Raw genomic sequence first — 16483 nt, 5'->3', positions numbered from 1 at the left:
CCTAAGTAAGTATGTTTTCTCCTAAATTGTGATGTTATATCAACTATTTAATTAATAATAACTATATAATTATCTAATACTAAATGATATGCCAATAAATAAAAATATTCATATTAATATTTAGAAATTTTGAATAAATCTATAACAGTGTAACTTTTAATTTGCATACAGTATCCAGATGTAATAAATTATTCTCTATAACATACACTGTTATATGTAAACAAATAATTTTTTAAAGCTATAATAATATAAATTACTATTATAATTTTCTCTGCTATTCTTTTCTGCTACAGATTTATTATTCATGGGGATATTACAATTCGGCCTAGATAATACACATCCCTAAAGGACATCTAAAAAATAACTTGAAGATACCGTTTTTTAAACATCTTTAAAATATCTCGTGACCTTTTTATCCTGCCTGGGTTATCTTCATTAGGAAAATTGGAAGATTAAAAATAATTCCGACTCAGCATCTTATATTACCATTCATTAAAAAGTACAATATATATAGGAAATAATACGTTATGCTTCAAGCGCATGATGACCGCATTCAACAGACTCAACAGTTGGGTACGTTACTAGACTCTCATATATTATATGAAGATATAATAGATATGAAAATCTAAAAATGTGGTCCACATTGAATCCGCTGAATGCAACCATTTTCTGTCAAGTCGATCTTGCTTAACTAACGTATAGTGAAGCAAATTGACAGAGCACATATGACAGTAACAAGTACTATTAACAACTTCTTCGTCTTCGACAACCAAGCGAACAATCGAAGGACAAACGATTCTATTCCATTTGATAGTCGGTGTGGTCGGCGCGTCGTTCAGTTTATCTCGTGCGCAAGCCTAGTCGAAAAATCGATAAACTCGAAAGGCGCATAAGCCCCGAGTGAGTCGCCACAGAATCAGTGCTAACCGTACACGACGACGCCGACGACGACGTCGACGACAAGGACGATTGACGTGAGCATTGATGTGAGACGCGAGCTTCAGTTTTGTTTACAGTATCCTCGCGAGAACAATCCCTCTATCCCTCCATCCGAGGAGCGGACCAACAAGGTGGCCAGAAGAGGTGGTCAGGGGAAGTTATGAGGCCCTGTTTCATTCCTATCGTCATCGTCCTGATCCTGATCGAGGCACCTGATCGTAGCGACAGCATTTCCTTTAAAACGTACGTACCTAGAATGTTCATTTCATGCTGATTTCCCTCGCTTTGCTATATTCATATACACGATAATGAGATGACGAATGATATTTAGGTCAACCGTGAAGGACTGTGTCTATTGATGAGACTGTCATGCTGATGGCACGTTTTATAGAAAGTGGACTTTCAGGAATAAAGCAAAATCTTACGGTGATTGATCGTCGAAGCTACTTGTTTTTGCGAAAATTATTATTTATTCGTATTCATTACATTCGATTTAAATTTAGTTAATTACTATGTGCTTTTCACACACAAATTTACGATATTTGAGAGAAGCAAATTCTTTGATTTATTCATATGTAAAAATAGTTATTCTAATTCTTAATTCTTTGATTTATTTATATGTAAAAATAGTTATTCTAATTCTTTGATGTATTCATGTGTATGGAAAATAATTTTGGCTCACATATGTATATTCATCATTTCTTTTCGAGGGATGACGTGGATTCCTTTCGCGAATGAGATCATCGTTGCTTTATCGGATTGTTGTCATGTTCAATCAGATTACTATTCACACAATGTTACTATTGCCTACAAACTGCTTTCTAATTCGCATTTTATTTATCATGTGAGCTATCGTAAATAGATGCCGTATTAGAATTATATTTCAATTATTCTGCGATACGAGAAGAAATCGATGATGAAGCCAGAAATATGATATAGAATAAATTTTCGATATATACATAAATATTTTTCCGAATGATCTTGCAAAATAGCACTGTTGAAAAAAAGAAAATAATGCGCATATATTTTTTAATTATAAATAAAATTATAATAAAATGACAATTTATATATTTAGATTTCAGAATATTTTTCAATAAAAATTATATAATAATAATAATAATAATAATAATTTATATTATTATGATTATTTTCTTTCACGTGATAGGGTGAAGACATGGGCGCACAAGCTGGGCTTCGAATTGTCGCAGTTGGGCAAATTTGTGACAAAGGTGGAGAAATTTCAAGAGAGCTACAAGTCGACGACCGTTGCGCCTCGTGACGGAGCCGCCCTCGTCATCGAGATCGCTAAGGACATCAAAACTATGATGGAGTCCAAAATCTCAGCTATCAAGGTGCGATCTTCTTATTTTACCAATCATGAATTTAATGTCTGAACGAAATTTTTCTTCATCGTTGTCGATCGCTTTATTTGTTTAAATTACAACCGTAAGTGCGACAATTAATTACTTTCGCTCTTTCAGAGAATAATGGACACAGCAGAGCAATCAGCGCTATCGTCCATGGACATGGATCCACCTGAATCTTACGAGTTTATTAATGCAAAGAACAACAGCATCGAGCTCGAACATAGTGATCATTTCGGCGGCGACGTAAATCTCAGCACATCAACAGTGCATGTGCCTACGAATGTATACGAGCGCGCGTCAGACGTCATCCGGGCGATCGAGTGGTCTGAAAAGCTCAATCCCATCTTCGTCAACAATTATGAGCAAGACCCGTCATTGTCCTGGCAGTATTTTGGTAGTGCGTCCGGCTTCATGCGCCAGTATCCCGCTATGAATTGGTATATGGATCCGGTGGATCTGTTCGACTGCAGGACGAGGAGCTGGTACATCGAGGCGGCCACTAGTCCCAAGGATATTCTCATCCTGATGGACACTTCTGGTAGTATGACGGGTATGCGGCGGGAGATTGCCAGACACGTGATTAACAACATCCTCGATACTCTCGGCAACAACGACTTTGTCAACATTATCACGTTCTCTAATGTGACTAAAGAGGTAAGAATCAATCTGAGAGAATTGAATCAGTCAAGAAATATTAATTCAAGAAATAGAATACTCGAAGAAAACTGAAAAATTAATTATTTAAATTGTTGAAGTTTAAAATATTTTATCGTACATTAAATAAATTTCTTTCCTGTTCATTTTTAATAAATAATAAAAATAAAAATAATAGTAATAAAAAAAAAATAATAATAATAATAATTCAGAAAAGATATTGAAAAAATATAAAAAAAAATCGAAGATATATCGCAAAATGTCAATAGAACAGAATACAGATTTAATACAGGAAAATTTAAACATATGACAAAATCGATTATAACGTCTCTGTAAGAAAAGTTGAATAAATTAAAATTAGATCAATTTAAGTTAGATATCAAATATTTGTAAATATAAAAAAAGCTAGAATTTAAATTACATATTCTAGATATGATAAGAATAATTTCTGAGCATATCGGTTTTACGAGAAGTATTAAATTAAATAATCATAATTATTAATTAATTGATGAATTTGCAGGTAGTGCCATGCTTCAGTGACACTCTAGTACAGGCGAACCTGGCGAACGTGCGCGAGCTGAAAGTAGCCATCGCGGACCTTGATACGGAGAAGATAGCCAACTTTTCCTTGGCTCTGACTACTGCCTTTGAACTACTTGAAACATTTCGCACCGAGCGAGAGGGTGCCAAGTGCAATCAGGCGATTATGCTGATCACCGACGGAGTGCCATACAACTTCAAGGAGATCTTCGAGGCGTACAATTGGAAGGACAATCCGGACGAACCGCTGAAGGCTGACATGCCCGTCAGAGTATTCACATATCTAATTGGCCGGGAAGTCGCGGATGTGCGTGAAGTACAATGGATGGCTTGTGCAAACAGAGGATATTACGTGCATCTATGCACCCCGGCAGAAGTGAGAGAAGAGGTAAGTCATTTATCAATTTATTTTTTTATTTTTTTAAATCTTTATGAGATTACGTGCACTTTTTGGATTCGTTAGGTGTTAAAGTACGTACCGGTGATGGCGAGACCTCTGGTGCTGGGTCGTACGGATCATCCGACCATTTGGACGCCCGTTTACGCTGACGTGACGGATCCGAAAATGACCGATTGGCTGTGGGAACAGCGCGAAAGTGAGGACCAGAAGGACCGTTTTTTGCGCCACAAAGACTACTTGCAGAACAAGAAGTTCTTTAACATGGAATACCAGGATCGGCGATTTGTGAAGAAGCAGAAGCGAGGGCACGATCAGACGAACGGATGGCAGAAATACAAGCTGATGACCTCGGTCAGCATGCCTGTGTTCGATCGACGCGAGAACGCGGTAAGGTTTCCGATCTAATCTTCCATTATATCGTTTGATATACAACGTCGAAAGTCGGCTGGTGAAAAGGCGACAATCGTACGTTCATACGTTGTCGATAAAGGATCAAGTTCGTAAAGGATCGAGTTCGAATCGTTTCGTCCAAACAAAATGGTCTCTCTTCGGCAATCATTATTAAATATCATTCGTTCTTTCTTTTTTTGCTCTCGTCTGCTCTTTGCATTTTCATATACGAATCATATTCTTCGCGACATTCTCATTAATTCTTCGAAATATATAAAAATGCGGCTTGTTGACGAAAAGGATAGATATGAGATAAAAATCCCTCGCGAATCACATTTCCTTGAGGTATATATTCATCCTGCACTTGCTTGTTTTAAGTCCCTCTTTGTCCACAGAACATCACAAGGCAGGTGCTGATGAACGAAGCGTACTGGGTGACAGAGACAAGAGAGGTTGGCAGCTAAAACAAAAAACTCAAGCAACGTTGCTCTATGATGCATATAGTGTATCCTGTATATCTTTATCTTTCATTTTCGCGCGATCGACGACCTACGATCTCATCTTTGTCATCCAATAATTATAATTGTCATTTAATGGATCTTAATTTATTATTTGTCAAATTTTGAAGAGTGTTATTCGAATTTCACTGCAATTATATTTCAAAATTTGTTTACTTTTCTACTTTGGCAAGAAGATTTTTAAATCATCAATATTCATGGCAGCAAGAACATATAATCGCGATATAAAAGATGGACGAGGTCGTAGACGCGCATAGATCTCTTTTAGGTCCACATTCGACTCTCTGGTATCTTGTGTTAATCTCTAATACTAGTTATTGAAATTATTTCAAGTCATTAGGTAGGTTTAGGTACGTTAGTCTACCCTGTCGAGACGAGTAGAAAAAAAAGGCAAAGTCCTGCCCGCCTGTTGAATTGCGTACAACGAAAAAAGAATCCTCGTAAAGATTGATTCGTAGAGATCGTTTCTGCAGTGACTATAACTATATATTTCTATAATACGAGAGAAAGATATTGAATCGAAGGAGCAAGTAAAGAATTTCGAAAAAAAGTTTCAAGTTCAAAGTTCATTGACTTTCCAGGGGAATAACATGGTAATTTATTTTATACAATGACGATAACTAATTGCTTCTTCCGATCACTTGCTCCTTCCATCGCGAGTAACAACAGACACGCACGTACACGAATACGAATTTGACAGTTTATTGAGTGCTAGATTTCGTTAGTCAGAGACATTTGTAGATCTAATTCAAGCGATGATCTCTATCTCTTTGAGAAAAATTATCGTAATTAATTCCTTTGATGCCATTGAAAGAAAACAAATTTTTTTTCCTCTTATGTGGTAGTCATACAATTGGTATTATTTCTATAATATATTCACATAAAAAAATATTTTAAATCTTTAAATATTTTAAAATATTTCACACGAAATATTTCAAACCTCTTTTTATCAAATGAAAAATAAAGAGAGAGAGAGAGAAAGAGAAAAAGGTCATCACTTTGAAAGAACAGAGCTAATTGTTACTTGAACTAACACTTAGGATAGCCTGATCCGATGTTGTTGATTAATCATAGAAAGAATTTGTTGTTTAATTACTATAGTTTTTATTGTGTATCGTTATTACTATTCTTATTATTATCACACATAATTGAGACAGTAGTTGAACTAGTTATTGCGTCTAATCGCAAGAGACTTACACTCTTTTATTGCTCGTCCCTCTCGCGCACATTTTTACACATTTCCGAAATAAAAATACAAAAATGCATCTTCAATATTTACGATCTATTTATTTTATAATATCGATACATTTTCCAATTATTTCTCATCTTGTGCAATACATATGTAACAGATATCCTAATTACAAAAAAAGTTATTTACTATTTACTAAATATTACTATAATTATTTTTCTGTAAAATTTACAAAATAATATATAATTAAAAATTATTCACATCTTAATAATTCGGATAAACATATTCACGTTTCTCAAAAAAACATATACCTTGCCATCAATTAAAAATGATTTTATGCTCATTGTTGTCATACACACGCGAGGGGGTGATTATTTTTCGCACACATGGTTTCTTAATATATTAAAGCGTGTTTCTGTAGACGAACTCATTGTGATAGAACGTTGTTGGAGAAGGTAGATACGCTTCTGGTTATGCGACTTGGTGATGATAATAATTCGTAATTTATTTCGACATATCAACGTTGTCATGACATGATAGTAATGTCACGCAACGCGACAGGTTCTTTAATAAATGTATCAATAATTGTCTGCGCAGACGATGATCGCCAATCTCCTCGGTGTTGCCGGCACGGATGTACCGATCGATGAGATCCAAAAGCTGATGATGCCACACATGGTGAGCAACATTGCACAAATTAAGCTCGCTTTATTCCTATAAGAGATTATTTTTATCATCACAATGAATTGTTCGCAACAATACTGATTAATGATTTGTGAAACGAAAGTATAATATAATTCAGAATATTTAAAAATATAAATATAAATTTAATTCGTCAAAAATTTACAATTCGACGACTATGATTAAAAAAATTATAATTGATAGTAGTTTTTATTATCTCTTGAAAATAATTGAAATAAATAAAAATACACAATCCTCATTATATTATTAATGCTGTCTTTATTTTTCTGCCGTGTTTGAGATCGTTGCTATCGTTGATGTAAATTAAATTTATTAGGGATTATAAAGTTAAGGTGTTCTGTAAATAGATGTTACACGATGTGATCGCACAAACTCACAATATGATACTAAAATGATAAACGAGATACTTGAATGAGAGGTCAAGTGCCTCTTTGGGCACCGAACGACTCTCTATTAAGAAGAGTGGCATGAAACCGCTATTAATATCTATCATGGCCTTTACGAAGCCGACGGTGCATCAATTGACGGTATGACGAATGTAAATCGCGATGATACGATTTCTTTTCTTTTCTTTCTTTTTCATTCTTCTCACGTGGGAGCAGCTCGGCGTCAATGGTTATGCTTTCATCGTCACCAACAATGGTTTTATCCTGATTCATCCCGATCTCCGGCCAGTGGTAAATATACTTTTCAAATTATGTTTAGCTTTTTTGCATGGGCATGCACGTTTAGATCTTGAAATTTGATTTGTATTTATATTATATCGAATTACTAATTTTTATTATCTTATATATTATCGAAATTAAGATATTGACTTTAATAAAATAAAAGTAAACATATGATAGAAATAAAAATGTAAAAAATCAGTTTCAGGGCATCTTAAAGCCGGCGTATAACAGCGTCGATATGGCGGAGGTCGAATTAATGGACTCAGACAGAGGCCCCAGGGAATTCGATGAAGGATTAATTATGGTAAATAAATGAGAAATTGCTTCGTAAGGTCTTGCAGGCTTTCAGCGCAAATGAAGAAAGTAATTTCTGTAATAAAAGTCATAGGACACACATTAATGACACGCACGCATGAAGCTTGAGCAACACCCTTGTTAGATGTTACACGTGTCGCTGACAATTATTAAGTCATTATATACTAGTTTATTGCGTTTTCTATAGCTTCGCAACGACGTGGTGAATCAGACAAATGGTAGCGTGACGCTTCATACAAAGTATCATTATGACGATATGGTGAGTATATTACAAGGATATTTAAAATAATAAATATTCGTAAATACACGATTTATTTATTGATTTTATCGATTTTAATCTTGTAGTTACAATTAAAGACTTCTTTTATTATTCTCATTATTTTCACAGAAATGTTGCATCACAGAAAATAATATATAATATTTCAATTTTTGGAAGTTTTCTATTTTTTTATTATGTCGTTTTATTATTTAAATTATTTATTTTAGGAAGGATTTTAAAATAAATTTTCATAACGATAGATGATATTTTAACGTAGAAGCAGGTGTCTTTTCGCGTTTAATTTTTTATAAAAGAAATAAAAATTTATGAATAGCTTCTTTTCTCTGAAACGATCGATTCGTATTATTTTATTGTCGATTGATATTGTATTGATTGTTTTAGAAACGCGTCGGCAGAGTAAAGAGAAAATATGATTATATGGGAATCACGGACACACCATTCACGGTGGTGGTCAGCTTGCCCGAATACGAGCACACCGGAAGTTATCGCGTACGTGATATCGAAGAAATACATCGCTCTCACGCTAAAGGTACGCATTTTAAATTTCTGATAAATTATCCTGCAGCGACGAAAGCTTCCAATGATAAAATATTATCATACAATTTAGAATTTGATCGATCCTTTTCTAACAACTTCCTTGCCAACATTATTATTATTATGCTTTTGAACTCTTGAAGATATTTAAAATAATGATAAAAATTATTTCGCGCAAAATATCGACTAAAAATTTTATTTATCAAATTTTATTTATCATCATAAATTATATATTTAAATATATTTCGAGAAATATAAATCATGAATACATTTTATTGTAAGGATTTGTTGAAAATGTACGCGAATGAATAGATAATAAGATTTTGAAGTAGAAAATTATATATATGATCAGACAAGCTGAGAGAAAGTTTGACATATTCAATAGTATTGTAGAAACCTTGACAAAAGTTATAGTACACAAGAGATAAGTTTGCTCGCGAACTTTGCCTTAAAATTGTTGTGAAAATCACATCATCAGACGCTTCATATAGTTAAATTTTTCGATAGAAAAATACTTCTGGCGTGTAGAGGATGATTACCGTGTCGACTTTAACAAACAAAATGCTACCTCTCATAAATTATTCGGTAAGTAATCTGGATTTTACGCTAGAAAATTTTTCGATGCTTATGATATGTGTGTATTTTTTTTTTTATTTAATTAAAACTTAATTTATTGCGATAAATTGATATTACGAAAATAATCTCTGTGACTTATATTTTAATATTTCAAAGATATAATTTCCGAGTGAATTTAATTTTTGCAGAGCTATAAATATACGAAAATGATACTTATATTTGGCGATAATGGAAGAACACAATAATTGACGCAAAATTTTTTTCTGTTCATTGCATTGAAGATCAAAGTTATTAAAGTTATTAAAGTTATTAAAGTGACAATGTTTTGATTTTCAATTTTTCTCTTAAACAAGAGGCTTTCGTCGCTGATCTGTCTCTTGACTTTTTATGTTAAAGTTGAATGAATTGAACTATTGTAGGGAAAAACGTAACAGATTACTTCGCGGGTAGTAACTGGCGGGTGCACCCTGATTGGATGTACTGCAAGTAAGTCTCGAAAGAAAAGAGAAATTGCGGGAATGTAAAAGAGTGCGATTAGAAAGAATGGGACACGGACACAGATATTTATGTTAATCTCATGCAAACGTTAGGTACCACTACGAGGGTGAACATAGGTTCAACACCTCGGAGATGCAGCTCCTACATTTTCTGGAGCGTACCCGCCAACCAGGCTGGAAGTGGATCGAGAGTAAGTGGCGATCCCAGCCGCCGGAATACTCCGCTGCAGCTTCTAGTCATAGTTCTCATAGTACGTAATAATTCCCATCACTACGTTCGCATTATTTATTTTTATATTAATGTAATTTATATATGTATTCTTTTTTTTTGTGGAATTAATTTTTATAATTTTCGTAAGCTTAAAGTTAATTGCACCTCTAAAGTTATTCCCGTCAATTCGATAGCTAATCCCTCCAAGACCGACAAGAACTCATACTACTGCGACAGAAATTTACTGCTCAGTCTGGTGTATGATGCGAAGATGACCGAGTGGTTTGCTCAACAAAACGTAGCAACCAGTAATCGCGATGAAACAGGGTGAGCATAATTTTGATTTATTAGCCGACGTAAAAGAGCGCTCTACACAGCATGGCCAAGCTACTCGTGAAAACAATAAACGAATTTTCCTTTCATTCGCGTCTAAACGAGTACGCGATTAGTCGGTCAAATTTTCCAAGAAAATCATCCCCGAGTTTCATAAAATTTTACATTTTGATATTGATCATCAATTTAAAATCGACATTAGATTTGTATTAGAATAAACATCACTTTATGTGGCGTTGATTTTCAAAGACATTATTTGTCAAAAAGTAAAAATAAAAGAGAGAAAACTATGACAAAAAGTTAACAGGACATTATATAAATTCTTCAGTTGCAAAGATTTAGAAATAAACAGTTTGATTATTATATTTATATTCATTACTGAACGATCGACTAGTCGTTGCTCGGCGAGTCTTTAGGACGGAGAGACGTCATTCTTTCTCTACCATTATTTCCTTGTCAGAATTAAAACTTACACGTGGTCACTTTTACACACGAATACTCCGTCCCGTGTTTTACTTTGTTTTTTTATTTTATGCACAATTCTTCACTCTTTCTCTCTATTTGTCTGTCTTATTTCTCTTATTTTTATGAGGATAGAAAATGCACCTGTTCCTTTTGACTAATGTACTTACCACTTTGACGCCATGCAGACCTTTAGCTAGGCTGATGAATCAGATGACCAGGTAACGCCATCACAACGCACCTTACATTTTTAGAAAGTAACAAGTTAATTCTCGATCGTTCGTGTATCGTATATTATAATACGAGCGCTGGCTCTCCTCTCTTTCCTTATCTTTCTTCTCTCTTCTTAGCTCTGTCGCCCTCTTCAGAAGTTATCTCGTTTGGAACTTCTTTCTCTTTCACTTTATTTTACTTTCCGTTTTTCATTCATAAAAATTATCATTGTCTTATTTATGCTTGCGTTGGAATAAAAAAAATTTTGTCTCGAGTATCGTAGAAAAATTGCCAGAATCTTTCACTATTTTTCCAGACAGTCTCTTATTTTCTTAAATTTTAATTCGCTTCTTTTTCGTAAAAGTAATATATTTTATTAATATAATCTATTAGCTTTTCCTTTCTTTTTCTTTTCCTTATTCTATTTCTTCCTCTTTTTGTCTTTCAACACTTGGAGATCAGCATATTAGCTTGCAAGCTGTCGTAGGGCGAACGTCATCTTTTAGGAACAGAAACCTGAAGAGGAGGAACGCTTTTTGCGAGCAACACCGCGAAAGCAAGAGGACTTTCCTGACGTGTGATTAATTGATTGCTGTAACAGTGTTTTTAAAAATATCCATCGCGGCTCGTTTGCGCCATTTCACAAAAGTGAAAAGTAAAATTTTCTCTTTATAAACATCATAAAACATCATAAAAACTTTTAATGCAAAATCTTCTCAGTATTCGATAATAAAAAAGTTAGTAGATATAATATATAATATAGAGTGATTTATAAAGTTAAATTATATTTTTAATAATTGATGTGTCATGTGATTTTATTTATATAATATAAATTATCTAGTGGATAATTGATCGTTAAAAATTAAAAATTAGAACAAAGCAATAGTTGCAATTTCTCTTGTTCTTTTCTACTCGAAAATATGAATTTCGATAAAATATTACTCAGACAATGGTGCAAGGGAGTTAGGAGTTGGGCTTGCGTACGATTTTGAGAGGCTTGTATACGTCGTATAGAGCCAAGTTTATATATACGCTCCTATAAAAGCGCGAGTAAACGCCAGCTTGATTCGCAAGCGACCCGATTCAGCGTTTCTAAGGTGTTCTCTCTCACAGGAAGGAATTCCAACAACGTTTCGCGGTGACCCTGGCGTTCGTAGCCACGCACAGCGGGCTGACCAGGTGGCAGGATTTCCTAGTGGATGAGGATGTGTCGCTACCGAATGATCATTTCAGCAAGCTGTATACTCGAGCCATCGATGAGGTGTGGTACAAACGAGCAGTCGAGCAATATTACGTGAATCCGGACAGCTTTGTTTTCTCCATTCCAATCGATGAGGAAGGTGCCGACAACACTACTCTGGTCACTGCCAGTCGTGCGATATTCATTGGTAAATTGACAATCAAACTGTCTTTAAGATAAAAGAAGAACGTGTGTCTCTTGTAAAATATTAAAATCTCTCTCTAAAAATGTTCAAATTCATAAAACGATAAGCTTCAGTATTCGCTTTACGCAATTTTTTGAAAATTTTTTAGATCTTAAAATAAACGAGACATTCATTAAATATTAAATTGTCTAAAGCTGAAGAAAAGAAAGAAGTTTTCAGAAGTTATATATTTGTTTAAATTTCGAATGTTTAAAAAATAAATGAATCGCGAGATTAAAAATAAATAACTTTAGTAAAAATTCAATAGTATAATATTCAATAATTTAATAGGAATAATTTTCGACGATGTGAGAGAATTTAAAGAAGCTTTATATAATTCATTTATATATATACAATAATTTAAATTATATGTATGGCAAAAGAAGGCATTAAATCTATAATGAAAATATATCTGTAGGACAAGACGAGAAGAAGAAAGCGCCGGTCGCGGTGGTCGGTTTCCAGTTCCAACACACTGTCTTGCAAGCGCTTTTGCAGAACATAACATTTAGCTGCGAGGGACTCCACAATTGCCACAAACATTGCGGCGATGATGCCTGGACATGTTACTTGGTTGACAATAACGGTTACATAGTTGCCGCCGAGGATGAAGCGGACGCCGGTAGATTCTTCGGTGAGGTCAGAGGTTCTATAATGATTAGCTTGGTCAAAGAGGGTGTCTTTGAGAGAATAAAGGTCTTCGACTATCAAGCAGTATGCTTCAAGAATATGCAGACCAACAACGCTGGCAATGAACTATTCACAGTAAGAATTTCATTTGTGATAAGATTTTAAATTGAACTTCAATTTTTTAGAAAAGCCAGGTAAATAATCTCTTTGATATTCTGTCTGAAGAATTAAAAAAATCTTGATTGCTTGATTAAAAGCGCATGTACGTGTGAAAATATTCCTGTCTCAATCTGAATAATATGATTGGAAATATGATTGGAAAACAGTACTTTGACCATTATTTCTGCAATCATAATCAAAGTTTTATTTGCTCTAAAATTATTGTGTCGCAGCCGTGGAAACATCTCCAAAAGACATTGTCGTGGTTGATCAGTCAAGCCGCTTGGGTCTGGGCAAAGACGGGCATATTAGAGTCCGATTATGCGGGGGCGTACGGCCTTGTCAGTGACGAGGAAACCGCTGGTCACGATGATCACGACGATCAAGAAAACGAAGAAAAATCTTCATCACCAGCTGATTCAAAGGACGAGAGAACCTTCAACCAAAAAGTTTTGATCAATCGTACACGTTTAGAAGTGTGCGATCAAGAGGTAAACCTGAATGTTATTATGCACACTATCATCTCTCTTTTATCTATTAATACTGTTACGTTTTTCATTCTTCTGAAGATAAAATATTATCCTTGTGATCATATTTATAATCCGTTATGTCCGATCGATATTGAGTCATAAAACGAGATCAAAACATCTTCGAGTTGTTACAAAAAATTGATAATCGACAAGAAGAAAAAATAATCTTATGGAATCTTATGATAAAATATAGCAATCTCAACCCAATAATAAAATCAATGACAATTTATTTTGTTCTTTAACATTTATACATCATTATCCTAAAAATCTACAGGTAGATCTGTATTTGCGCAACACCTCGTTCGACATGTACGACGTGGATGCGGACGAGTGCATACGACCGTATGTGGTACAGCAGGTGGGCTCCAGCAATTTGCTACTGGTGGTGGTGAACATTGGATGCAGCGACACAGCATCGTCGATATTAAACATTATTCCCGAGGAAGTCGCCTATGGAAACAACACCCTGGTCTGTCAGAAGGCGATAATGAGCCTCAAGCGGAAGCGACCGCAATCCTGCATACGTACGCATCTCCGCGAGAGCGAGATCAAGGAACAGTGCGGCCTGGCGACGAACGCTAGATCAAATCTGTGCCTCCTGGTGCTGACATTGTTGCTGACATGTGCGCTGGCTAAAAGGAGAGTCATCCTTCTCTAAGATGAAGCTGAATTCACAGCCAACAATCGGTGTCAAATTAATCGATACTTGTATTCGCCGCGAATCGAACTCTCGACTGTCGCCTTGTGTAATCTGAATGAAACTTCGCTTGATGAGCGTATATGGATATTTGTACTTTTCATCGTTTTCTTCGACGATCGGGGTTGCTACAGTATAAATTCGATTTTCCATCTAATTTCTCGTTGATTTTTTCAGTCAATAAGTCATTTTTGTGCAATTCGAAATTCCTGATTATGATTATATTTACTTTAACAAAATTTGAGTAAATAGAGAGAACCCAGCAAACACCAAGTAACATTTATATAACTGTTAGTTGTAATTTCCCACTCAACAATATAACAGTTACATAACATCTGTTATATAACAGTTATATTGTTGAGTGGGAAATTATAACTAACAGTTATGTAACTGTTATTTGGTGTTTGCTGGGAAATAATGAAAGTAAAATAATCCTCTCTCTCTTTTTTTATTTCAGTTAAAATATTTCTAGATACGTATATTTTTATATTATGTAGATTTAATTAAAAAATATAGTAAATTTTTTTATAATTATACATTTTTCTAAAAAACACTTTATGTAATAAATAATATAATGAAACATTTCTAAATATTGCAAATTAACATGTATCAACCTTGATCGCAGATGTTCTGAGATATTCCATGCTCTCTACCTCTCGTTACTGCGATCAGCAGGCTGTAAATCCTCTTATACGGATACAGTCGAGTTACTTTAAACGAATTTAATGTGCTATCCGATCCTGCCCGGTGCGCCCAATTTTTACGCGATCAATCAAACGTGGCGAACGCAATCGATATCAAAATACTAAGATACAAAATTGTTCTCCATTGTCATTGAATCGTCAAGAAATCAAGATTAGATGATCAGAATTATAGATGCGTTTAGCGTAGCATCTTTTGCTAAGATATTTTTCATATATTATAATTCGACGAAGAAAGAGTCGGTCCACTCCGATACGTTGTTAAAGAATCAATGAATTGAAAGAAATCATTAGAAATTCTTTTTAAAATTAAGCGTTCATTTTCTCAACCGCGACAGGTAAAATTCTGTTAATTCTTTTCACAATTTAGCCATTTTTCTTTTAATACATCGCGCTCGAATCGACAGATAATATGGCCATTTCGAAAATGTCTTGACAGATAAAATTATTTGTTCCAAAAGGCGTTCCTAGCGCCAAATACATAGATAGGACAATCGAACAGATAGCAAGAAGTAATAATAATAGAACACTATAGTGCTCTGGTGGGATCTTGGGTCAGCGTAAATGTAATATTATTCGTAATATTCGTAATTCGTGGATTTTTCTAGCTGTCGGAGCAGGGTCGCATAAATCACACACAATGCATGTTCACGAGTACACTACAATACATTCGCATACGCGCTTTGTTATAAATGACGACGCGGAAAGAGACAACGCGTTACATTTGACATTTATAGAATATTACAAAAAGTTAATTTTGTATTATTGTATCATATATACGAAATGTACATGTAAAGAAGTGTGTGCCTTTGGACACGCGGTTAAGACAGGAAAAAGAAAAAGGGAGAAAAATACTCTTGTTGTATGTTTATCGAAAATAAATCACTGAATATTCTGCATATATACATATATATATATGTATGTATATATGTATGTATATATGTAATATGTATGTATGTATGTATATGTATGTGTGTCTGTATGTATGTAGATATGTGTGCTGTGTGTATGTGTGTATGTGTATCAGTACATATATAAAGCTAAACTCCGATTCTCGGATAGTGATCTCGTTGCAAGAAGGAAAAACGAGTTCTGTCGAAGGACGGAGGATGTTGTTTGTATTACATAGAGTTTATTACAATTTGCTATGTACAATGGCTTGCCTATGTAAAACGAGAACGTTTTCGTATCAAAATGACGACTTTTCAAGAGAAGAAGAGAGTTTATTTACTTCAATTACGTCTCCAGCTTTCTTACTACTTCCAACACATTTTCCGCGTCCTTATCCTATCTTTTTTCTTCTGCAGCGTCATCACTTTACTTTTACGTAAACTCTTTTAAGTTATAAAAAGCTTTATTTGGAGATGATCATCGATTATTCGAGCTTGATTACAGTCGTAATGTCTGTTTTGTTTTTCAATGTCATGTTCTTCTATTTATTTTTAGATTATTATTGTGCGCGCATATAGAGTTTTAAATTTTTATATATAATTTTAAATTTTGCCATCTCCATTACTCTCCTCTTGTTTTGTCATTTATATATATATCGGCGCA

General features: G+C 34.4%; 1 protein-coding gene across 7 annotated transcripts; it reads left to right on the top strand.

The window, feature by feature from the left end:
- The first annotated feature begins 194 nt into the window (after window positions 1–194).
- Stj (voltage-dependent calcium channel subunit straightjacket) lies at window positions 195–16165 on the top strand. 7 transcript variants are annotated; one of them, XM_083085129.1, is made up of 20 exons: window positions 195–1182; window positions 2105–2291; window positions 2421–2960; window positions 3481–3888; window positions 3964–4287; window positions 4686–4742; window positions 6595–6675; window positions 7302–7376; window positions 7567–7671; window positions 7870–7941; window positions 8344–8491; window positions 9004–9081; window positions 9492–9558; window positions 9663–9820; window positions 9975–10107; window positions 10764–10796; window positions 11902–12176; window positions 12631–12977; window positions 13235–13492; window positions 13806–16165. In XM_083085129.1, exons 1-20 carry the CDS (start codon window positions 1100–1102, stop codon window positions 14187–14189), a joined length of 3813 nt encoding a protein of 1270 aa, XP_082941255.1. In that variant the 5' UTR covers window positions 195–1099; the 3' UTR covers window positions 14190–16165. The 7 variants fall into 7 exon arrangements, with proteins under 7 accessions (XP_082941255.1, XP_082941259.1, XP_082941257.1 ...); XM_083085133.1 differs by lacking the exon at window positions 9004–9081 and having other exon boundaries at window positions 9507–9558; XM_083085131.1 differs by lacking the exon at window positions 4686–4742 and having other exon boundaries at window positions 196–1182.
- Window positions 16166–16483: the final 318 nt, after the last annotated feature.

This window comes from Camponotus vicinus, unplaced genomic scaffold (genome assembly GCF_025532165.1).
Source record: "Camponotus vicinus isolate PSW18456_S1 unplaced genomic scaffold, iyCamVici1.0 SCAF_12, whole genome shotgun sequence".
Classification (NCBI taxonomy): Eukaryota; Metazoa; Arthropoda; class Insecta; order Hymenoptera; family Formicidae; genus Camponotus; species Camponotus vicinus.
The sequence above is the reverse complement of the archived record's forward strand: the minus strand, read 5'-3'. Positions and strand labels throughout refer to the sequence as shown.